Here is a 25,190-nt window from a genome sequence, read left to right on the forward strand (position 1 = left end):
AGACAGAGGCACCATGTCCACTTTAAACACCCAGTCTAAAATTATGCTTTACACATGGTTTATTTTTCTGTTTACATAGTTTTAAAATGTACTCCTAAGCCAGGGAATTTTTGTCCTTACCTGATTCCATACATACAGTGGACATAGTTAAATAAAGCTCTTCTTAGCGTAGTTGTATCAACATCTTCATGTGTTGCCATAGTGTTATATGTGAGGTTATACACCATCCGAAACTTCTCATCCAGGAGATGCCCAATATCAGAATAAAGCCTGTTTACAAGGGAAAAGCCATGATTTTCCCAAGTATAGTCCTGCAGGAAGAGAAGAAAATATATAAAAGCACAAATGAAGTGAATCCCAATGTCATCTTCTCTACAATTCAACAGTTTTTGTTGTCTGATAGTTATGACTTTATTCCCTTACAAAAGTTTGCATTTTGAAACCTTCACCCACATCACCTGCTCCATTCCCCCAGAATTCTTGGCAATGAATATTATGTTGCGACATCCCAGCCCTGGGTCTCACTAGCCTACAGGAGAAAAAAGCCCCAAGTTTCTCCTAAAGTGCTTAGGGATTCTTCTTCTGTTTTGCCTTTCTGACCAGTATCATTCCATGTGGGATTGGCCTTTAAGTTTAAAAACTTTTTCTTCTTGAAGGCTTTGGTGCTTAGCTCCAAGCAGAGATGGAGTCTTTCGTTCCAGCCAGGATGTACAATCATTGGATAAAGTGCTGAACCATCCCTGAAAAAACGGATAAAATGCAGGCTGCTTTGGTCTTAGACAAGCACCTGGACTGCAAGATAAAAGCCTGCTTGCTCATACGAGGAATAGGAAATCTTTGCAGAGTGGTGGCACAGCAGCAAGAACCATCCTGCTCCAGAGCAGGGAGCAAGGGCACTCTGCACTGCCGTCACATGGAAGGTGAGAGCGTGCCCACATCCTTGTCAAGTGCTCTATCATCCCACCACTGATGGCATCTTTACAATTGAGGGCCTCATCTCCATGTTCTTCCTGTTTCTGGCTCTTTTCCAAAGGTACTGCCAGGCCAGGGTCCTCAACTGGACACCTTGAAGCATGTCTGCTGTCCTGTCCCCCTGAGTAGGACAGCAGGGAAGAGCATAACAGTGCTCCATTGTCTCACAGAGGCATCAATGACATTTAAAACTTGTTACAACATCAGGTTTGGCCTCTGGCTGCCAGTACAAAAGACTGTAAGGCTTGTGAGAAATATGCCATACCCATACAGCCCTGGAAAGGTGTCCAGGGCATCACAAAAGCCCTTGAGAGCCAGAGGGCCCAAAGAGCAGAAAGCGCTGTTGACTAACAGCAATCAATCCCTATATCAGTGAAACCGCCCCATCAAAAACAGACTTAAAGACATTCTTCTGTCTATAGAATATCTTTTTTTCTATGGATAAATTTAAAACCATAGAGACAAAGGCAGTTTTGTTTTATCAGAGTAAGAATTAGGCTTATTGCAGGTGTTTGGGATGCTACTGCAATTTAAGTATCTTTAATAGCATAGAATTTGGGAGGCTGTGGGCATACACATCCAACTGCTAAGAGCAGGACAAAATAAAGTTAAATTATCAAGGTGACTCCTTTGAATGGAAGCCAGAAGCTGTCCTATTTATTTAAGAGCAGAGATGTTTCAGTTCCAATTTCTAGTTCTTCGGAGCCTTTTTCCAAGGGAGCCTGCTGCTCCTAAAGTAGTTAGGCAGATTGTTTGATTTATAGGCACTGACTATGCCTTATTCTTTTTGGCAGTAATAACCTACTTCAGGCTCATATAAAGACCACAGAATAAATTATCCAGTTCAGCAGAGACTGCTATAAAGCTAAATACATTTCCTGAGAGCAATCGTGGATTTTTTATTTATTGTCTTAGATACATCTTCTGACCACAGAGTTTTCCTGCACCCACTGTCATTTTAATTACAGTTCTCTGATTTTTTAGAAGATTTTTTCCATTGCTTTCCATTTACTTCTAGACTGCTTATGAATGTGCTCTGTAAGATAGAACAGAACCACCCAGAATGTCCCTCCTGTTATATAAAATACAGAGTTCATGATTCTGGTCATGGCAAAGGATGTCAATATATAAGACAATGTACAGGTAAAATGTATATTCTGTTCTTCCAACAGCACTGAGAAAAATGCATTAAAATATAGCAAAAACTTCAGTAATCATCTTTAGGAATTCCTTTTCTTTCACAGCATTCCAAGTCCAGAGATTTGGAGCACATATGAGAACAATACTCCCCAAATCACTCTCACAGACCTATATATATTCAAGTATTGAATAAATCTCTGGACAGAGAGTACTTGGTAAAATGACAGGAATAAAGAGTTGCTCCAGTGGACTTTTTTCTACAACAACTGGAGGGATTGGAAAGAAATTCTTGCTGTTCTATCTTTCCCTTTTATTTCAGATATGCTTTACAGTTTTCAAATATTAATACTGGTAATAACTGAAGTAAGGTGGAAAGCCAAGTATTGCCTTTCTGGAGATTGATAAATAGTGAGACTCCATCTCAGGGAGATTTATGTAAGATTATGAGTCATTTAATGAACAGGACAAGAAAATGAGCATGGAACAAACATGCCCCACTAAAACCACTTTATGCTCTGTAGTGAGATATATAAACATTCTTCGAGTGAATGTATTTTAAAGAGATGGTACCTGAGCTCTGAATGTTGGCAGATGGTCTTCTCCTCGCCTTGCAAAGTCTTTGTACCCAAACCCAGGATCTTCAACATATCGGGAGACATCTGTAGAAACTATTTCATCATCAAATGCTGGGAATAAAACAGCAAAATGCTTTGCTTTAGGCAAGAACATGAGTTAACACTGACTTCCAACTACCACTCTACTACAGGACTAAGGACAACTTGAGAAGTTATGCAAAGGAGAAGAGTGGGACAAAGGAAAGAAACACTTCAATTCTCATTTGCTTGTATTGGATATATTGCCTCCATTGACCCCATTAAATGTCAGCCTATACCAGACATCTAATGTACTTCTACAAAAAAAGACGGGCTAGAATTCTGTCTGGAGGTTTCCTTTTCTCTCTGTTGACTTCTGAGGGAGGTTAGCTATCTTCAGTCAGGAATATGAACATCATTAGCAAAATCACTGTGTTAGCATAAGAAACAAAAAAGTGGATCCTTGACAGCAGGATTGTTGTACTGAGCAGCCTTTGTCAGGAATCACACCAGCTCTGTTCTGTAAGCTGGAGTATGAGCACCAGAAAGCAGCACAACTCTCCACTGGTAAATATCAGCTGAAGATTATATGAAAGCAAAGAGCTCTACAGTACACCAGGGTGAATTTCTGCCAGGAGCTGTAGTAACTAAGCATCTTCAAAGAGCTCCAGAACATATCGCTAAGCACAGGCAGGTTCTCTATCAGGAATCAATCTTTCCCTCCCGAATAAACAGGTGGCTTGATTGTTGTAACTACCTCTGCAGAAGTTAACTACTGCATAGCTGACTGCATTTGACCCTGATGTTAAAATCATGGCTTGCTTCCACATGCATTGACAGAACAGTTGCCATATGTCCACTGTTAGCACCTTGAAAAGGCAGTTACTCTAAGAATTGCAGAAGTGCTTTATCTCCTCTTTGCCTCATTAAACAATCAAAACATAACTGTGTAGGAAGAAGCTTGGACAACACCTGCTACAGTAAATTCTCAGCGAAGAATAAAAAAACCTGTACACATACACTCCTGTGCCCTGACAAGGGCTGGATTTCATGGAAGTCCTGATTTGATAATGGAACTGCAATGAGCGTCCATTTATCTGCACTGCTGATACTGCCTGACCAAAGGAAAATACAGCAAGAATTCACATTATCCTTTTTAAAACATCTAGCTTAATGTTGCTGAATGTATCTTCTTTCAGAGATTTTTCCATGTTCCTAGAGAGCCACAAAACAATCTCTCTTCTGATCCTCAGTACATTCTTCCTTCCTTTTGGGTTCTTTGCACAAACCCATTGATCCTTTTAAACACATTTGGTCTGAAGCTGTGGAGATCTAAATTCACTAAGAACAGTGCAGTAAAATGTGAAGCATTTTAGTGTTCACATTTTAAAAAGACACACACAATCATCTTCAAGTAGCTTCTACTATGAGGAAATACCTAGAGATGCTGATTGTCTTAATAATACTCTTTCTTCTAACACTTTCTTTGGGGAAAAAAACACCTTCCTCTCTGTATGAAGCTGACTTCATTCTGTAGTTTGCTAGAGATGAAGGCCTCCAAAGCATATGAAGAGTACGGGAAAAGAAGGTTTCAGCTCAAAATTTGGAAAATAATTTAAGAATAAAAGCATGCTATCAATGTCTTTCACAAGATAGGCAGTGGAACAGCACAGCAGTATGATCCCTTAAAGCAGAAAGTTGGAAATGTTCTTTCCAGGTGGCCAGTAAATGGTAAATTAGTTGAGTCTCATTATCTAATTCCTAAACTAAATGTCATATCTGAAAGCTACTTATGAGTGTCACTGAAGTTCTAAACCCACAGAAGCTACACCTGTGAAATATTACTGAATATTTATTACTAATTTATTAATTATAATTAATAAATTAATTATTTTGATGATACAGAACATATAAAGAAAGAAAAATGTACACCCTACTTTTTAAGGAAGCCTACAGGCCTTTTTTTTTTAATATACAAAGGCTAAATTTCAAGTAGTAGAAATGATGATGTTATTTGTCAAACAAGAAATCCTAAGGTGATGAGGCAAAAGGTAAGACACCCTTACTGCATTCCTCTTACACGAAGAGCCAGAGTAAAGGAATGGACAGAAAAAGTTTCAGTCACTGAACTCGCCTCAAGCATTTATTTCTTAAAAAGCACAAACAAAATTGCACTGGAAAAGCACAAATACCTCCACTAATTACTAGCAGACTCTCTTTCTTCTCCTTCTCAAAGCGAGTTGCCATTTCTTCCTGAGAGGCTTCTTCGTCCTCTTTATCTTCTTGAAGTCTCTTCATCCTTTCCATCAGGGCCTCCAGCTCACTTAAAGAATCTGCAATCTGCAAAAACACCATAACATTCTGCAAAATTAGAAGATAGACAACGTGGGCCATCTTCGGATTTCATGCGAGAAAACAAACGCTCTCAAAACCAGACAGCAGCAGCAAACACAAAATCTCAAGCCAGAAAGCATTTTGCCACATACTAACAGCTCTCAGACAGCAGGAAAACAGGAGCTGGAAGTGTTAATGCAGCCTGCTGCAGTAATTCACTGCAGTGGGATTAACAGCGAAGAGGTGGCGTTTGAGTGTGGAAACCACAGTCACTCATATTCCACTGCATAGATAGCTCAGGGAAATCCATCTGCGTGCCCTGCATCTCTCATAAAACAACTTTTCATACTAAGGTCACTATATTCAGTCCACTGATAATGCAAAATACGCTTCTGAAGAGATGCAGTGCAACACTGCCTTACAGAAACACAACCTGAGACGGCAAAGCAGTACTTTTCTTTCATTATGTGTGACCAAAATAGCCACTATGTTGACTCTTTTTCTTACTTTTGTGAGGAAAAAAGAGCTATTTTTACTGGAAATGTGTCAAAGTTTTGGGTGCCCTCTACCTATCATTCAGATTTTTCATAAGATAAATTATTTGGTTTTTCCTTTCCATCTTTTTGAGTCTGATCTTTTGCCCATAGTTACGATTATTTCTAGCAGACTTCTCACTGCTTAGCAATAAGCACAGTCAGAAGCAATGCTCTGCCCACTACAAATGGGGAGTAAGGCACCTCCATGGCATGAGCTGGCATGTTTTACAGCTCAGAAATTTAAGATACAGTGATTGAACTGAGTGATGACATGCTCACATTCTACTGCTAATTGTAATAATTGTATCTAGCTACTCTGCTCATAATCCTGATCTTCCATCAAAGGCAATGAGGCTAATTCATCTGTTGGCATTAATTCGAGGGCATATCTTCAAAAGCATTCTAGAGCAACTTTCAGGAAAAAAATGTCCAGTTAATTGACTAGTAATCAATTTAATCAAGTTAATTGACTAGTAATCAAAGTCCTCTGTTGATTCAAGATTGGAACACCAGCATGAAGAATTAGATAATTTTATTTCAGACATTTCCTCCCATCTACATGGAAGGGTTTCAAACTGTTTCATGACTGTAGGCCTTGAAGGAAAAATTATTATTATTATTATTATTACTACTACTACTTCTATATTTTTTTCATTTTTCTTTTCACTTCCTCTGCTAGGAATATGGGTGGAACAATGCTCCAGTCAATGCCACACTGTCTAAAGAAACTGTGACTTTAAGCTTTCTGCTGAAAGAGAAGTTTTAATCTTGCCTGATGGGTGGTGAAATTAACTATCAAAATCACATTGCTCTGACTACCATCCACTGTTACAGCGTGGTTTTCTACAGATTACACTGGAAATTGCCAGAGTGTATGTAAGAATTATCAGACTCAAGCATTCCTGTAAAGTAGACAAAAAAATTTCAAACTAAAATTTAAACAGGAAAGAATGGAAGAAAGCTTTCTAATGCAAAACAGAGGCAAGCAAAAGAATTTTCTTGCAACACTAACCCCAAAGTTGCTACTTGTGAGGGATGCATTTTCTATGTTGTTGTCATTGGCAAGATCACAGACACAGAAGTTGTTGACTGCTATAAGTCTGACTCCATTAGATGTATCCGGATCTCTCTCTGGATTAATGCCACTACCAAATACAAAACTTGCCAAAGCATGATAATGTGCCAACAGGACAACAGCATGCACCAGTTCAGGAAGAGACCAATTATTTTCCCCAGTCTTGACAAGTTTCTGAAATGAGAATAAAAAAAGTGTAAATATAAAATTTCTTTTGGCCCCCAAGTTTTCTGTAAAACACTACACATTTCAACTAGGGATCGATTCTTTCTTTCAATAATACCATATTCCCCTTGCACACAAACTCTCATTGGATAAAAAAAGAGATAAAAAAAACCACCTAATATATTACTTCTTTTCTTCTGGGCTGTTTTAGCCAATGCTATTCCTAAAAAGAAAACCTTATTGGCCTTGTCACAGAGGAGAATCAGCTTGTTTGGTGCGCTAGTACTTCCCTGAACTTTTTAACTCAGGGTAATGAAGCCTAAGCAGGCACTGGCACAGTTCTTGGCAGTTCTTTTTACCAGACATTTACTGGTATTTACAGGGCATGACTGAAGAGGTACCTGGATGTGCTCTTTCGTGATCAGCCAGGGCCGGTGTGCAAGAAGTTTGTTTATTTCGTTCAGATTTTTCAGCCTTTGGGGAATGTATTCTAAACCGTTCAACCACTCTGCAATCCCGCCAGTCTTCAGAAACTCATCAACGTGCATATTTATTAGGTAGGAACACTGATGTCTGGCAGCAGCCTGGAATAATTAAACACAGAGTGAAGAGTGCAGCACATCAGTGTGTAATCTGGTTTTGCTGCGGGTGGGAGACAGGTTAATAACACAAAACAGAAGTACAACGTCATTCCAAAAACCTTTGTGCAAAGGCATTGCAATGCATTTCTATACAGTATGGAGGATTCTCCAATAAAAATACATTTTTTTTACCCTGAATTGCAAAATATAATTTGGGTGGGAAGTGATCACTAGAAGAGAACCCTTGGCTCACAGAGCTGACTTGGAACTTGCTGCTCGGAGCCTTGTCCAGACAAAATCTTCACCCTCAGAGATCACAGAACATTTCTTGGTTCCTGCTGCAACATCTCAACATCCTCGCAGAGAGAACCGTTTTCCTACTGTCCATCTGGAATTTCTTGTGACTTGAGCCCACTGCATCTCATGCTACTGCTGCACAGTGATGTGGGCACGTGAGAGATGCATCACTGCGGGAAACAGGGAATGACGTAGGTTGCCGATTCTCCCTTCTCACTGAAAACCTTCCGGCTAGGCATGTTTTATTGTGATAAAAATCTACAACAAAAATACAGCCTCTGTCAAAATACCACCCTAATTTCTCCTTTCTACATTCTTCCTTTTTTTCTTCTTTCTTTACATACAGAAGTCAGAGTTGCAGGCGGAGGTACGCAGCCTGTTGGTACGTACCATGATGGCAATGTAGTGCCTGTAGGGCAAAGGGAGGGGCCCATCCATGCGCAGCATGTAGAACTGGCTGCGGAGGAAAGACTCCAGGTATTGAGTATGGATACTCATGACCTGGGTGATGTTGTCCAGGCGACCAGACGTAGAATATTCTTCCACAAGAAGATTAGTACGTTCATCCAAACCGTTTGCTTGCATAACCTTGAAAAGAAGATGGAGAAGTGTTAACAGAGGGAGAGATTTTCTCTAGCTTTAGCCCGGGCGAGAAACACGCTGTGGTATGAAAGGTTTATCTGTGCCCGGACTTAAATACAATGATGGAGTTCTGGGTGTGTATTTGCAAACATACATGCCTGCATGAGTGCAAATACACACACACCGATCCTACTTGTATACTGAGAACTGAAGAGCACTTTACACTGAACCTCTGTTATTTTTTATATTTCTAAAAAGCCAAACCAAATTTTTAATACATTTTCTTGAAACAGAGGAAGTGGCAAGATGCTGAAATCAAACCTGTACAGAGAGCTGGAAGTAAGAGCTAAATGGAAAGCAAATTCTTTATGGAAGACAACCTGTACAGACACACATCACCAGAGCGCTCAGCCCTAAAATCAATTTCAAAATTAATGGAGAGGAACTGGATTATGTAACCAAATTATAGAAACAGCCTGGCAATCTATCTCTTCTATGCTTGCATAATTGAAGAGGAGATCAAATGCTAATTTGTCCATAACATTCAGGTATTATTTAGAATAGGAATTTAATGCTTTCTTTAAACGAAAGCTGTTCTTTAATTATTCCAAGCAATCCAAACCTTGGGCACAAGATGAAATGAAACAGCAGAACAGTAAGTAGCTCTTGCATTGCAAGCCCTGACACAGTATGAGTGCTATTACTCAGTGTTTATCACCAGAAACAGCCGTTCTCAACATGTTCACCACAGAAGTTACAAGCACAAGACTAGAATACCCAGTATTTATTCTGACACTGTGCAGTAATAAACCAGCCAGCTTACTATTGGAAACACCATGAAACGAGAACATATTTTAGTTGTTTTACTGCACATGAAGCTAGCGAGTGCCTAAAACCAAGAAGCACAATGCTTTTGACGAAATACTCTATTTAAAATATCTTCTTTTTGAAATTTTCTTCTTTATGATGGGTTGATGAGTGGACCATGTCTCAAATACTTTTCTATCAGATCTTATATAGAAGTTACATACAAAGAAACACAAAACAACATACTACATTTTCATTTCTCCCCACTGTACTTTCCTGGTTTAATTTGTGGGCCTGGAAAGAAAGGGGAGAAGCAGCTACACAGATAGGCAGCTCCATCATTTTTACATGTGTATCTCCTCTATGGCAGCTTTTCTGTGTTTTATACCCAAACCGATGCCTTCTCAGTTGTCCTCAATAATGTTTTTAGCATCAGAGTTTTATTCACACATCAGAGACCATTTTATCTCCCTGTATATACCTTGCTCCACTCCTAGGAGTCCCCCTTAGTCTTCAACAAGTGTATCTCCCATGTATTTAAGAGATTCTTGTCTCATTTAGAGCTTTCTTGGAGAAATCATACTTTTTGTGTCTCTGGTAAGGTTTCTAATCTTCTCCAGCTTGTCACACTTGTAACACTGCAAGTTATAGAAAGAAATTCTGCTGACAGAATCAAAATATAATCCTGTAGGACTGTGCTGTTGCTATGTTATGCATAGCAATATGCCATATGATTATTTCTAAGCTTTATCTCCATCTCCATTACTATCCTCTTCATACTGTGCATGTACTTCCTCCTGATTTATTTCCATCCACAGGCATAATTTTAAAAAAAAATTCTGCTTTCAAAGACTCATGGCATGTTATTAGGAACCTTTACAATTAAAGTCATTATTTCTCTGCCCATATTCTTTCCATTGCAACAATAAAGCAGCCTTTGACACCAGTAGTGCTATTATCACTTCAGTGTGTTACTATTCTGTCACTAAATCCTCTCTGTTCACTGTACCATTTCATGACAAGGAATGAGGGAGAAAGGTAGTTGTTTGTTTAACAAACCACCGTCGGCATTTGTCATGGCAGAAATCTCGAGGCTGAAACCCACTCCTACCTTTCAACCAAAAATTCTCTCAAGAGCCACAGCTACAGTGTAAGGAGTGAAGTCACATTTGCAGGTTCTCTCAAACTGAGGGTCAGGCACTGCTCTGAGAACTACATAATCACATTGCTGCAATACTGGACAGGCCTCCCCTCAGGTCTGACATTACAAATATTGTGTTCACACCCAGCGAGAAGAGCAGAGCTGTCACTCATGGCTGTCTCTGGGAACGCTGGTAACAGAAGAGGTGTCAAACAGTACCACTTGTGTGAAAGAATGGGGTGGATCTTACCCACTGGCACCTGCTCCAGAGAAACCATTGCTTTTGCCTTTCAAGGGAGCTCATCTAGGTACCATGGAACAAGCATGGTCATAGAACCATCCTTCGGTGTCATTATTTTCAAAACTATCACCAAGCCCAGCCAACTGCAAACTTACTTCATTCTCTGGTATAAAGGCACTTGGTCCTCTTGTCAACGGCGGGGAGACTTGTACCCTCTTCTCCTGCAAAACAGTCACATAACTCAGTCACTGTCAGGAATTACATATTCACTTCACAAGATGAGAGCTTCAAGGTCTGGATTCAATTCTCTTCTCAAAGCCTGAGGATGTATGGCACCACACCACATTAGATCAGCATTGCATCCCCTGTACTTTGCTTGAAGGAATAGCATTCATTTTGGCAAGGAACAGCACCAGTTTTGGGTAAGGCAGAAACAACCCCCAAAAATCTAATCCCAGTTCATTTACAGTTTGAAGATACACAGACAATAGCAACAAAACATCTGCCACGATGCTAAGATTAGCCATTTTACTGGATTGAATGGAAGTTTAAAAACAGAGGGGGGAAAAAAACCCCACACTCAGGAAATTATAAGCAAGATGCTGGTTCTTTTCAATATCAGCATCTGATGAGATCCTTAGTGTTGTGATGAGCATAGGAACTTTATGTTCCAAATATTGGCATGAAAAGCAAACCACCAAGACCCAGTTACATGCATTTTTTAGAAACCTGACGAAAAGGCAGCCTTGCTCGCTGCCGAGCCTGGAGCACACTGCACGCAGCACGAACCTTGGTGTGCAAACCCCAGCTACAAGGCAGGAGGATATATTTAGTACAGAACAAGCTGATAGCGTAACAAGAGCCAGAGGACTTTTTTGATTTACTGGGGATAAGAAACTGGACTAAGATAAACTGTGCTGCCAGCCAGAGGGGTAAAGGGGACCTGGGGAGGCTGCCTGCTCCTCCAACTCATCAGGAGCAGGACCAACACTGTCCACATGATTCCTGACCAATGTTGGTCCAACTCTCCTGGAGGTTCCTTCCTCTCCATGGGTAATTTATTTCAGTGACTAATTCCTCAGACTGTTAAAGTTTTCCTAAAGTCTAATCTGAATTTCCCTTGCAATAATTCAAAGCAGTTGCTTCTAGTCTTTTCTTCTTTTCCTCTCTATGGTTATTTTCCACCTATCTGGCTGGCTGCACACTTGTCTCAAGTCCCTAACTGCAACCACAGTGTTGGTGACTCTTAATATGTCATCCATAAACAGCAGTATCGGATTTGCATACTAAGTATTTCGTGCCCCTAACATAAAAGTCTGAAGTTTTCCACAACAAATGACTCTTAAATACCTCTACCAGGGGGGTGTTAAGCTTAACTGCTGTGTGCACAAACAGCAGTGCCAGTTCCATAATGAACAGGCCACTGATTTCAACGCAGGAAAATTAAGCCACTGGAGCTGCGTAACTATTGTCCTGATCCTTAAAAACATCCTGTCCTTTCTAAATTAGATTAAGAAATAACATGCAAAAATCAGCAATGATTATTCAGGAAAGATGTTCCAAAGCAAACTCTTGCAGGACAATTGAATTTGTGACTTTAGAACAATTAGCTGCTAAAAGATGCAGAAATAAGCTGGATCAACTGCATGAAGCCCAGCAGCCAGGAGACAACTTCCTGCATCTGCTGCCTACTGTCACAGCTTCAAAATCTTGTAAAACACTTCTCATGTATAAAAAAGTACCCAATCTAAAGTATGAAGAAATGGTGAAGAGAGTCCTGGTATCTGCACATGCAACCCCTTCCTCACACTGTTACACAAGACACAGGAAGACATCTTCTGCCTTCAAATACACAGTCTTGCCAGTAGCCAGTCATTTTTGCCAACATTAAAAAAGAAGAAATGCTTTCCAAGATTGGATCCAAGCTTGGATTTTAGTTGTTTTATGAAGGATATCTGGAAATTACAGTTTAAACTTTATTTCACACTAAATAATCTGGAGGAAGTAGCTTGTGTGAGTGACACAACTTGGATACCTGTACACCATCAGCTTTCATTGGAGCACAGGTCTAAACCAGAGCTGAACTTTCTCCACGCCGCTGCCTGATCTGCACCTTCTTCCAGCTCTGCAAAGCTGGTCCTTGAGGCCAGACCATGGCAAAAAAATCCCTTTGTTTCTTCTAGCAAGGATCTGGGCTCCATGCCCCTGTTTTCCCATTCAGGGTGACTGCTATTACTCTTTTGAGCCTGCAGATAAGCTACTGCTGAGGAAAGGAGGAAACAGTACTTGGGTGGATGAATATAGGTAAGTATCAACAGTTAATTCCTGTGAATGATGACAGAAAGTCCAGGAGATAGTCAGACATGAAAAATGTGTGTTAATCTACTACAAAAAGAGCAAAATCAAACTCCTTTTGGATGGTGGCAATTAAAAAAAAAAAAAAACAAAACAAACAAACAAAAAACCAAACCAAACAAAACAAACAAACAAACCAAAAAACCAAACAAAAAACCCCCACAACAAGCCTGGAAAAAAATAAAATACAAACAAAAACAAAACCCCAAAAGCCCAAACATGATCATTCACGTTGATGAGTCTTATCACTAGACACTTACAGGGAGCTGGGTTTTTTTGATATTAGAAGTGTATATTCTTACCTTCCATCAACAAGAAAGATTATTTTGCCTTCTAGCCAAAGCTTTTATTTTACTAAAACTGGTTAAAACAAGCTTGTGAGGACAAAAGGAGCAAACATCATCCGGTTGCACAAGTCCTCCGGATGCTATTAATAAAAACATGTGAAGTTTACAAGCATTGAGAAAGATAATGTTGGCTTTGTTGAGCTGTAGATAAGAACCACTGCTTCTGGGCATGCTTTATCTAGAACAATGATTTAAGGTCTGCCCAAGAACCCAAACATAAAAAATGGTATATGGGAATTAGAAAGGAACAGTGCAGACGTAGGGTCCTTCATGGTGAAAATTCTTACAAAGCTTCTTGTTTTCCAAGAAAGCCATTTTGTTTTCTAGTCCAAATAATCTTTGCAGGTTACACTATGACTGAGTCAGCAAGGGTCCCAGATATCTTATTTGAGACTGGATTCTTTTGCTAAGAGGCTGAAGCAAGAAACAGGTTGCTCAGCAACTAAAATGCTGCACGCACGTCTACCAGTCATTTTCTGCTTCATGATCCTCCAGGAACACATTGCTGGAGTAAGAACAACTTCCATTTACGTTAAGACTGGTACCTTTTTGAGGGCTGTTTCCTCAGAAGGAATGAGATGATGAAGGCCCTCAAAGCAGAAAAAAGTGTGCCGTGAGCAGGTTCCTGAGAGCGGGGCTGCTGCAAGCCAGAGCCTCGGAGCAGGTTTAGCAGCAGCGTCACCGTCACACTGCGGTGTCAGAGAGCGGAACGAGGCCTCTGCGCAGCACGGGAGAGCTGATGCAGGAATCCATGAAAAATCCTACGTAAGCTCTGCCTGTGACTTCTTCCTGTCCTTAAACCACACTTGCAGTGGTGTCGGGAGCTTCATCAGGAATCGGAACGGTGACAAAGTAGGAGCATTTCCCCTTTGCCCAGCTATAAACTGGGAGAAATACCTTTGTCCTTGGGCGAGCTCTGCACAAACCCACAGACACAAATCTGCAACTTGGCGTCTCACGGGTTTATTTTCAGTTGTGGCTGCACACCCTTCCCTCCAGAGCCAAGATGGGCACTGGGATGCGGCACCTGCATCTCAAACAGCTGCCAGGCTGCGGTGGCAGAGCGAGGAATGCCAGAGCCACTGGGGTTGGTGATGTGGCCGTGAAGGCTAAGGGGGAGCGAGCGTGAGCCCAGCTGGCACTGGGCAGCACCGCAGCTTTCCTCACAAAACATAAAGCAAAAGCAATAACCTTTCTTCCTCCTCACTGCCGCATGAATCACCGTGTCCTCAGGCTTTGAAGAAATGGCTATTTTTGGCAAGCTGTAAAAGGAGGCTGTTTTGTTTGAGAATGGAAGCGCCAGCCGGTGGGGCTGGTCAAAAGCTGCTTTAGGAGGTACTTCTGAATATCTACGTACTCAGAAAAGATGGGAAAGAAGTAAGTGGTTGCACTGCTATGCGTGCATGGGGGCTTCCTATACACACAGCACATAAAATCTAATTCATCCTGCACTTGACATCAAGGTGGTCATGCTTCAGCGGGATGGGGGCAGGGGGGAGGGGAATCACAGGGAAAAAACATTCAAGAGGGACTATTGTGAGCCATGGCAACGCTGCCACTTGTGTCCCTGCAAGCTCCCAGTTCAGTGCAAGTGTCCGGGAAGCACTCAGGAAGGGACTCAGACCCCCCACTCTCACAACACCTGCCACCACTGTCCAGACATCGGGATAAGAAACGACACAAGTTCAAATATAAATCCTAAGGGCATCCCAAAATTAGCTTCTCCTGAGGAACAAACTCTTTTTTTCATAAACAAGCAGAAATGTATTTTTGGGTGGAAAGTAATGAGTAACTTATTTATTACACTTTTTCTTACATTACAACCTACAAGCAATTTTGCTACCATCTAGCATTTGTAAGGACCTTTATTATTTAACTTCAGTGGTCTACCTCTTTAAAATACTCACTATCATCTGCAGCAATAATCTGAATCAAGTCTGTCACTGGGTTGGAGTGGAGAACTAGATTTAGGATTCCCTATCTGGGGCTAAATCTTCCCAAAGGAATTGTGGTTTTTTTTCCCAGTCTCAGCTTTATCTTACAGTTCTTCAAACTCAAAATACACCAATTCAGTCTCACAGACTTAATGTTATGGAGCTCACATTCGGTTTTCAGCTGACAGACATAAATGCCTTGAACTTTAGTTCACATTACAAGCAGCACTATTTGCTGCTGCTGGTGGTTAAAACCCTACCTACAAACTGGTTTTTCCTACTCCCACTGTTGTTACTGAACACATTTTCACTTTTGGTTCCTGGATCCTGAAACAGGGTCTACCTCGACTGGCTCTAATTACAGTCAAATGCTCTGATTTTCAGTAAATTGTAACACAATTTTAGTCATACAGTCATACTGGACCATCTGCTTATTCCATTCTCACTGAAAACAGAAGAAAGCATTAAAAAAAAAGTGCTATCTGAACACTGGTTGTGTCTTAGCATGTACTTTTATTCAAACTCTTCCTTAGGATGCAGGAAGGATTTTGCTTATTTCTGTGCATGCCAAGATGCATTTTAATTCAGCCACCCAACTTTGGCAGAGGAAGAGCAGTTTCGATATGTGGCAGAAGTTTAGGATGGATCCAACTCATTTTAGGCGGTAACTTTATTATTTGCTGTAAATTTGCAGAGGATTAATGTATTAGTTAAAACTACACACTCTTGCTGACAAAAATGAAAACTCAATAGTCACAGTTTACCTGTCTTCACATGTCAGTTCTCCTGGGAGACTCTGATTGACAAGAACAAAGAAGTATATTCAGCAAAGCTCTGAAATTTTGACATTCATTGACAACAATTTATTGATGTACCATTCTTTAAAGAAAAAAAAAAATCTGTTTATGACATCTAATGTAATAAAATTGGGAGCTTGCTAGCTTCAGAACATATCTACAATTCACCTCACGTGAAGTTTGCACTGCAACTTCAAAAATTTAGATACACATTTGAAGGGTAAACCTTGGTGTCCTGTTATTCAAAACAATATCTGTAGAAAAAGAAAAGCCAAAAGTGTGAAGAGCAATGACTTGAATGATGCATAACACTTTATTTGCTGACAGTGCAGAACTCCTCCTTACAGCTGACCCATTCCTATAATTAAACCCAGGATATAACTCCAGAAGCAATAAAAGAAATGTTCAGAACAAACAATGTCAAAAAGTTGAGAGTTCACAAAGCAAAAGTCCTAGCCTACGGTCATTTGTTAGGGGTATTTCAAACGATTTTGCAACAGTTTCTTCCTCTTAACAGACTGTCCAACTCCAAAAATGCAAACTAAGCCATAAAGATGAAAATTAGCAGAGGAAGTCAAACAGCAGGAAATCTTTTTTAAATGGAACAGCATTTCAAAATACTTAAACCAGTAACTTTTAACATTAAGAATTTGGCATCTTTGTGCCTCACAGCTGATGAAGTGGTGCAAAGAGCTGGGAAGAGAGCCAGTGCAGTACAATTGATGGAGAGCTTTTGCTCTGGTAACAGGTTACAGCCCTTTTGGATTTCACACAATAAAAGGAAGCCTATCCCAAGTTCCCATCCCTCTACCAGCTATTAAGAACACAATCCACACTAATTAGAAACCAAAGGTCAGCAACTTCTACCCCCCCAAGATGGATGGTCAGGCAGAAGTCCCCCAATGGTTCCTCGCTCTTTGAAAGATATCCGGTACACTCGGCCCATGGGAGAAAAACTCAGCAGCGAACACAAAGTTACTGGCAGAAAAACCTAATGCCTTTTCCATAAAGCAAACCTACATCTGCATCCTTACTGCTCCTACTGCTGCACCTCTCTCCTTGTCCAGGAGATCATTCCTATCAACCAAAACCAACCTCCAACTGCAACTGGGAGCAGACAGACGAGGTCCATAAGTCAAACGTCAGAGTGACAAGTATGCTGAAAAGCACTATTTAAGAAACCTGAACTGTATTTCGCAATTTTTTTTAAGGTCAGAATAGATCTAAACGTATCAAGTTAAAGACACACCTGTAACTTAATATTGGCTGAAGTTCAGAGTACATCTAGCTGTGTAAGTAAGTCTGAGGCTTCTAAATAGAAAAATGGAAAGACCTTCACAAGAAAATTTGCTCAATTAATGGTTCCAAGCCAAAACTAAATATTGATTATGAACATCTGAAAAGGATGAGAGACAAACAGCTACTTTTTCTACTTCCTTGTTGCTTGAGAATCACTTCCATTTAATATAAGCCAAGCCTCAAAGTCTGACTTCTTATTCATGCACCAATCATTCTCAGATACCAAGGATGAAACTCAACTGACCAAACACAGGCACCCAAATCAGAGTCAGCCAGCTGCCTGCTGGTTAAAATGAAAAAAAGGAAGGTGGTGTCTAACTCAAGATGAGAACAACTCATGCAAACAACTTTGTGTCATGCAAAAGCCTGAATTTCCACCATAGACTAACAGGACTCCATGGCTAACCAGGTATTGGTCTGAAGACCAGCAAAACACCTATCACCACCAGAAAACAAATAGTCTTCTGGTCTACTTCAGCCTTCAAAAAACCACTCCAAAACCAAACAAAAAACCAAAGCCAAACTTATGGGGAAAATAGAAAAAAGGAGAAACAATGCTTCTCTCGTCCACCCGTGGAGAACTTCACCTCCTTCCCTCCCTGCACACCCAGCAGTAACACTGGAGTTTGTGTGCTCCTCAAGAACTGCCCTCAGGACAGAAGATCTTGTGAGTGAATGTCTAGATGACTCAATACACTACAAGCACGGCAGAAGAGCATTTTCTATGTTTCAACAGCACCAGAAATTAAGAGCAAAAGTTAGAAAACTTCAGTGGTTTTAGCTGGGACTTGTTTCATCTGTTCCTTGGCTCCCTTCCATTTTCAGGTTTAGTCCACATCTGACATACTGAGACAGACCAGTATTATCTAGTTTGGAGAACATAGCCTTTAGCCATTAAGTTGGCAAAACTGCACTGAATTAACTTGCCTCCTCATCAGCCAGGACAGGAGCGCTGCGTGCTAAGAAAGGCTCTCTGAAGCGCCACAGCATATCCTTTAATCCCCTGCCTCCATGCAGAGGGCTGCCTTGTCCTGCCTGGGCTAACCAAGCCTGGTTTCACTCTGCCAGAAGGGTCCCATGTGCTCAGGAGGCTGCGTGGGCAGGCTCAGCGTGGGCAAGGGTAGTGCCTGTGGTCACACATGTGGCCTCCCTCCATCCTCTTATGGAGAGACCGGATCGACTTCCCCACTGGATCCATGCAGAAGAACACTGCCAACAGGTACAACAAATGTTTGCTAGAAAGTGCAGATAGAACAGCAGCTGCTTTGACAGGCCTGAATTAATGCCTAAATTAATGACTGAGAGCACAGCCTCTTTACAATACAGTAATTGAATGGTTAAATACTTCAATTCATAAACACACACACAGTTGATTTATTGGGCATACTGCCAGTTGGAGATTAAAAAACAAAAAGAGAGAAAGACCCCGGGGGTTATGCAAATCCATCATGTATCTCTGGCAAAACTGTCTCCCAAGAATGCTCTACCGAATTTTTAATAGAAGTATTGTCTAAAAAGACATGCCTTGTAAGCAAGCAAAAGAGAATAGTATTCATCCATACTGTAAATACATAATTGTATCCTCCTACTGTTAAGAAAGTGGCCCAGGGTGTGGTGTTTTTTTGTTTGGTTTTAGTTTTTCCAAGTATTTCAAAGATGAAAAATGATTGAAACGCTAAATTAATGTAAGGGCAGTACACTACACAACACTCAGACAATTTTTTAAAGAAAGTCTTGAAAGGACTCTACTGCAATTCATGCTAGACAATCCTCAAGTGCTACAGTGTTTCAGCAGAGACCATCATCACCAAGGGTTTATAGAGAAGAAGATGCATTTAACTACATGTTACTATAAAAACAGACTGGGTGAATTTTTAACTAGGGACCGTCATCAAGGCTGCATTCTCTCGTCTCTCCTCTTAGTTACTGGTGTTGCATTCATTGCAACAAACAGCAGAGAGAGAGAGACATTTTAGGCACAGTGTGCCCTAAAGCATTAGGATTTGGATTTTTACCAAGGTGAGACTCTTGAGGTTATGCCTATACTGCAGTCACTAGCACAACTGCTGCTCTTCTACAGGCCAGTTTTAAGGAAGTTCTTGGCTTCACTGGTTTTGAAGAAGTCTTTGGTAAACAGTTCCTAAGCCAGGCAGGCACATGAAGCTCTGCTGCACAACAGGCTTGAGAAACCAGACAAATGTTAAGTCAGCCACTGCTGAGTTTCTATTTGAAAGGATGAAGTTGACGGCTTGGAGTGAACATAAAGAGATCTGCTCACAGCAAGTATGGAGTCCTACCTTTGCACTTTAATGGAAAAAATAACAACAACATCCTCCTCTGATTAGCATCTCAGTCCCCCACAGCTCCAGGGAAGAAAGCTGGGCTTTGACCTCTGCACCAGCTCACTAAAATTGTTTCCTTCTCAGCTTCAACTTACCTGCATGACAGACTATCAACAGCAACAAGGTCTCCTGCACTTGAGAGTGTATGAAGTATTTTGCTGCCTGAGGTGTTATTCAAGCAACGTTTGTGACTAAAGTCAAGCATTTCATGTTTACAGACTATCAAACACAAGCCATGGAAACCCACCACAGAATTTAACTCAAGTAGGCAAAGGCTGAGGACCATTTCAATGTGAAAACCTGTTTGACCTGTAACTATGAGATTTTGGATCACACAATCCAGCTTCCCAGGCATTTCCACTACTTTTCACCCTGCAATATCACCATATAGCTTACTCTTCTTGTAGTTGTTCTTTTAAAATTCAGTAGGAGGTGCACTCTGCCTGCTCCCCTGATCTGCCACTGAACCAGGACACATGGGTGGGAAGTCTGAATTTTATCAGAAGAGCAGCAAACCCACTGCAGACACACATTTTGCTACCTAGAGCGTATCACAGGCACCTCTTCGTTGCACTTTAGGGACTAGGGATGTGAGCAGAAGCCCCATACTCCAGAAATGAACTTAACATGTGTCCCTGCCAAGACTCCCTTTTGGTAAGTCTGTGTCCTTGTAGTATTTTCAGCTCAATAAAAATTTCTAGGACACCATCTCTTTGATCAGTAGTAAATGCTTCTGTAGACATACACTCACAAGCACCTTTCACTAACCAAGTACTACATAAAACCAAATTCTATTCAGAGACATAAGAAAGTCAAGCAAATGGCACAAGCATGGGCTTTCAAACTGCTATTCCCATACCTTTTATGTACCAAATGATCATAGCAGTTATTCTGAATCTGTATGCAGGAACTATCTTAAGTATCATGCAAGTAACTCGCAAAAATTCAGAAAACAGAATCCTGTCACACAGATTAAAGAGGAAAATATGCTCGGCTCAGTACTGGAGCTCTCTCAGCTAGTTTTCAGCTCTCTTTTTCATACAGGATCGTGAAACACAGTAATTTGAGTCCTGGAAACAGCAACTCTGAACTGCTGATGCTGCTGTCACAAGCATGTCAAATAATTTTAATTGATTGCCTCCTTGCTGTCACAGTTCATGCATAGTGTGCTTCTGCCACCTCCAATAAAAAGATTATGAACCAGCCAGCGGGCGACGAGCTCAAGCAGAGGTACTTAGCCTTTTCCATAATGTGCAACTAAGCTGTGGAAATCCTTGCTGTAAGATGCTACGGACAAAAAGCCAGTGTGTGTTTAAAAGTGAAGTGTTCAAGTTCAGGGAAGAGAAATACAAAAAAGGTTATTAAATATGGAAAATTCACCTTCAGCTCAGGAAGCAAACACTTGGGAGCCTGGGAGATAGTGCTGTGGGAGTACATAACAAATTGCTCCATTTCGTGTCTCCTTTCTTCAATATCTTCCCTTGGCCACTGCCAGAGACTGGAGTCCAAGTTTCAACCCGACCCACTGTGTCTGCCCTAATGCTCTCATATATCTGCAAAAAATTGGTTCAAAAATACTACTTATTCTTTAAGTCTTATTTAAAAATGGAACCTATTTTCTCACTGAGATAGGAATTGGCATCCCCCAAGCAAGGAGGCCTTTTAGCTAAACTAGACCATCACAGAAATAAGCAATGTGCTAATACAGTGTAGATGATGCAGGCCATTTAATGGAGCTCCTTAGTGCTTGGGTGAGCACATTCCTACACTGCCTGCTCAACACAGGTGGTATCTTATAATTTACTTCAGAATCTGAAGTACATTACACTTCAGCTCTTTACTAACATGGTTTTAGGAAGCCAGTGTTATTATTCCCCTTTTCTGAATGCGTCCCATCAGAAATTTCCTCAGTTTAGATTTGAAAAAAGTGAAGAAAAAAAAAAAGCCTAAACCTTAAAACATAAAGACAATTTACTTATGAACCTTCACTACTCACCTGATGGGCAGATAATATTTGTTTAGATAGATGGTACTGGAAAAATATAAGCATATATTGGCTATGTTACCTCACCATGAAGAACTTTAAGCTGTTTGCAGTAACATTCAAGAAAACATCAAAATATTAAAACATGAGCCTGTTATAAGCTTTCTAATCCATACCAAAATTTGTGGCTGATCTTCCTTAAATTTCAAGTTAATCCATTGAAAAGCTTTTAAAAGAAAATGAGAAGCCCCCTTGGTACAAGTTTCTTGGACAAATGCTTGTGTACGACTGATGATCACTGACCATCTTTGCAACAGTTCAAATAATGCAAGGCACGCTGAAGCTGCTCTCCTCGCTCCGCCTGGGAAGGGATAGCCCTCCTGGACATCCAAGAGGAGCAATATCCTCCTGCTTTAAGAAAAGCACCTTTTCTTGCCATCTTTCTTTGGTTGATGACTCAAACAGAGAGAGTGTGCCAGACGAAAATAAAATCTCCCTGACTAACACGCTTTACCTCTAGCCTAAAGGTACAATTTCCAAGAGCAAGCGCCTTGCTGTCTAAGTCAGGAGCTTAAGACTCTTTTGATTAGTTGACTTGTAAGCATTTTTCAGAAGGAGGTGGCATCCACATCATGCTTCTGAGTTTACTGAAGTAGGTCTTCTTATACTATCTCCCTGAAGGAAGTCCAGAAAAATAGTACAGGTGCTAGGGCCACAGAGGGAAAACCAAGAGTGAGCCCTTTTGATTTTTTACCTGATAGGAAATCCTAAAATGGTCACCAATTAGAACAAATGACTTCTCCAAGGAGTCTTGTTTGCAAAGGCAGGAGACTGTTTTACAACGAGCAGGGAGCTGACACAGTGTTTTACATTTGATTAGTCTGGGAAAGTCTGGGTAAGAGACAGACGGGAAAGGCTTCATCTCAGTAGCACATTTGCAAGCCACTGACGTGCTGGAACGACCATAAGAATTCTTGCAGTCAGGCAGTTTCTTCCCCTTTCTTCTTCTTCTTTTTTTTTTTTTTTTTTTTTTTTCAGAGAACATTTTGCATCTTAAGCTACATCTTACCAAAGTGAGTCATTAGTGAGATACAATCTCCAAAACACACTGACTTAATGTAGCAGAGCTGGTGGCAGCAAAGACCTAGGATACTAATGTATTTTCATGACGGAGCTTAAAAGATATGCTGATTTTCAAAAATGAAGACTCCTAACTGTTAGAGAAGATTTATTGCATGTAAATACAGGACCTGTCCAGAGACAGATCAGCTACTCCTGCCCTCTCCAGCCACCCAGGCCAGCAGACTGACAGAACTTCAGATTTACCTCCAGCCCCTGCTGGCAGGTGCTACCATTTTCTCAGAGTACTGCCTACACTTTTACTAAGCGGCCTTTTGCTACAGTTTGGTGACTTAACAACTCTTAAAAAAAAAAAAAAAAAAAAAAAAAGCACCAGCAAGTAATGAAGAAATAATAAACTCACTTATTTTATACCCTGCTTGAATAAAGACTTTTGTAGCCATGGAAGAGTGATTAACACACACCGCCTAATAAGGTTTTCCATTGCTTTCCAGTTGACTTGACCTCAAATTGAGACTTTTCAACAGAGTAAGCCGAGCTCCAACGAGTCACATTCACAGCCTTTACTTGCACCAGCCTTACCTCTATACAGACAGAGGTGAGACCATGCAATTTTTTGTCCAACTTTTCTGGGAAACAAGAACTGATGCCATAGACCTACCTTCTCAAACAAGACAAATTAATCATTTGGGATGGCTGGATGCTGCCTCTATGTATTCATGAGGCACAGCTTAACTCAAAGGAGTGTCCCATACAAAACAGCAACAGCACTGGATAGTCAAACTGCTTTTGCTTGTATGGCAAGTTTCTGTTGGATAAATAGGTCAAGTAACTACACCTTTATCTAATACCTTTTGCACAAGTGGCCTAAAAAGCAGGGGTATGGAGGGAGACCCTCCTTCCACCTGCACTCACCTCTTGCTTTTCTAAGCCATGTGTGAAAGATGTTTCCAGCATACCCTCCATGGCTGCAGCCTGCTTTCCTTCCACTTGGACCTGCCCTGGTGGAAGAGGCAGCAAGCTCCATCTCTCCTGAAGAACTACAGTGCCAGCTGCAGGCTCCTTCAGCCTTTAATTACGTTAAGTTGACCTTTTCAACCAACACACCTTTCCTCCTAACTACTTGTCAAGCACCAGCACAGAAGCGAGACAAGTTTTAAATTGCTGGAATAAAAGTGACTTATTTCAAAGCAGATTCTACTTGAATGACCCCAAACATTACTGCCTCATCCAGTCTTTCCCCAGTAACACCAAACTTAAAATACAAATGTAATTGAACAGTTTGTTTGGGTTTTCTGGAGGGAAAAGAAGATGAAAATATTTTCTGAAGCATTAATACGGCATAAAGTAGTCAGGAGTTCTTCTGATCCAACCTTTCCACTGCATTTGTTTAAATGTGGCAACAGCAAAATGTAAAAATATTAAATATGGTGGAGAAACAGAACTGAAAGAACCTCTCAAAAAACAGAACACAAGAAAGAACACAAAAGGCCATGTCTGATTCTAGTGAGAAGCATTAGACCCTGTCTTCTGGATTTCATAGAGAGAAGGTAACTAGTCAAAATGAACTGCTGACTATTGAACAGCAAGAACCTCAAGTGTTCCTAAAGTATTTTGATATGTCTCCTACCACTTGGGACTGGAAGCTTGCACCACAGGATACTAACAGAGTCCCAGTTTAGGGTTTTCTAGCCATGGTGGTCTAGAGTGAAAATGGCTGCAACTGAATTAAAGAGGATTTAAAAAACATGGGTGGTCAAACAGCTGCCACTGCACATAATGGATGTTGCAATCAGCTTTTGGAGAGAACTGAACGAGTCAGCTCATAACAGGGAGAGAAAAGTGGTGCTTCAACTTTAAATTCTTATCTATAGTGTGTTGTTGTCAGCTTTTTTCTAGACAACAACAGGGACAAATTGGGAACTTCAGTGTGTTTCTACCTCATACACACATCCAGTTGTGTGTAACATGTGCACAACCACCTGAAGTCCAGCTTACAGTCAGTAGTATGGGTGCTTCTCTGTGAACAGTTGCCTTCATTTTCTAACTCTAAGTCACATATTGCAGTTGAGCCATCAGTGCTCACTGGAACAATCACACCTTGATGCTGATTTCCAGGGAGGCACAAGGTTTGCTCTGCCTGCTGAATAGCCAGTGGGTATTTGCACGCAGGCAGCATGTTGACTTCAAGACACAAAACATATTGTAGTAAAGCAACATTTCAAGTGTTCTTCCACATTGGATGAGATCCAGCTGGTGTCAGGTAGAATATTTAGACAGCACGTAGGCGCTCCATTTCATTAGAGGTCTAATCAAATTTCTAAACGCTAGAACAAATTACTATTTCCACACCTCTAATCAGCAATGAGGGTGCTTTACTGAGAGGAATGTCAATCAACTCAGAGGGGAATATTTTTTATTTTTTTAGTTAATAGGCATAATTACTTTAAAACAGATTTAGAACCATATGGCCAAAACCCCTCCAGATACATTTAGACAATAATGTAACTATATTCCCTTTACCACATGCTACAGCAGGAGATATTAAACATATTTACAAGCACATGCTATTAAATTAGGTTCAACAC

At 40.7% G+C, this 25,190-nt stretch overlaps 1 protein-coding gene across 1 annotated transcript in view; it reads right to left on the reverse strand.

Annotated features, from left to right (window-relative positions):
• The window catches only part of SESN3 (sestrin 3), a 44,711-nt gene that overhangs the window by 10,607 nt on the left and 8,914 nt on the right, over positions 1 to 25,190 (reverse strand). The window contains exons 2-8 of the mRNA XM_040054591.1: positions 10,620 to 10,685; positions 8,084 to 8,281; positions 7,217 to 7,399; positions 6,588 to 6,824; positions 4,898 to 5,045; positions 2,683 to 2,798; positions 121 to 311 (exon numbers count right to left, since the gene is read on the reverse strand). Of these exons, the coding sequence (XP_039910525.1) occupies positions 121 to 311; positions 2,683 to 2,798; positions 4,898 to 5,045; positions 6,588 to 6,824; positions 7,217 to 7,399; positions 8,084 to 8,278 (1,070 nt within the window). The 5' untranslated portion in view covers positions 8,279 to 8,281; positions 10,620 to 10,685. The remainder of the gene's footprint in view (positions 1 to 120; positions 312 to 2,682; positions 2,799 to 4,897; positions 5,046 to 6,587; positions 6,825 to 7,216; positions 7,400 to 8,083; positions 8,282 to 10,619; positions 10,686 to 25,190) is intronic.

Source organism: Hirundo rustica, chromosome 2, assembly GCF_015227805.2.
Source record: "Hirundo rustica isolate bHirRus1 chromosome 2, bHirRus1.pri.v3, whole genome shotgun sequence".
In the NCBI taxonomy this organism is placed as follows: domain Eukaryota; kingdom Metazoa; phylum Chordata; class Aves; order Passeriformes; family Hirundinidae; genus Hirundo; species Hirundo rustica.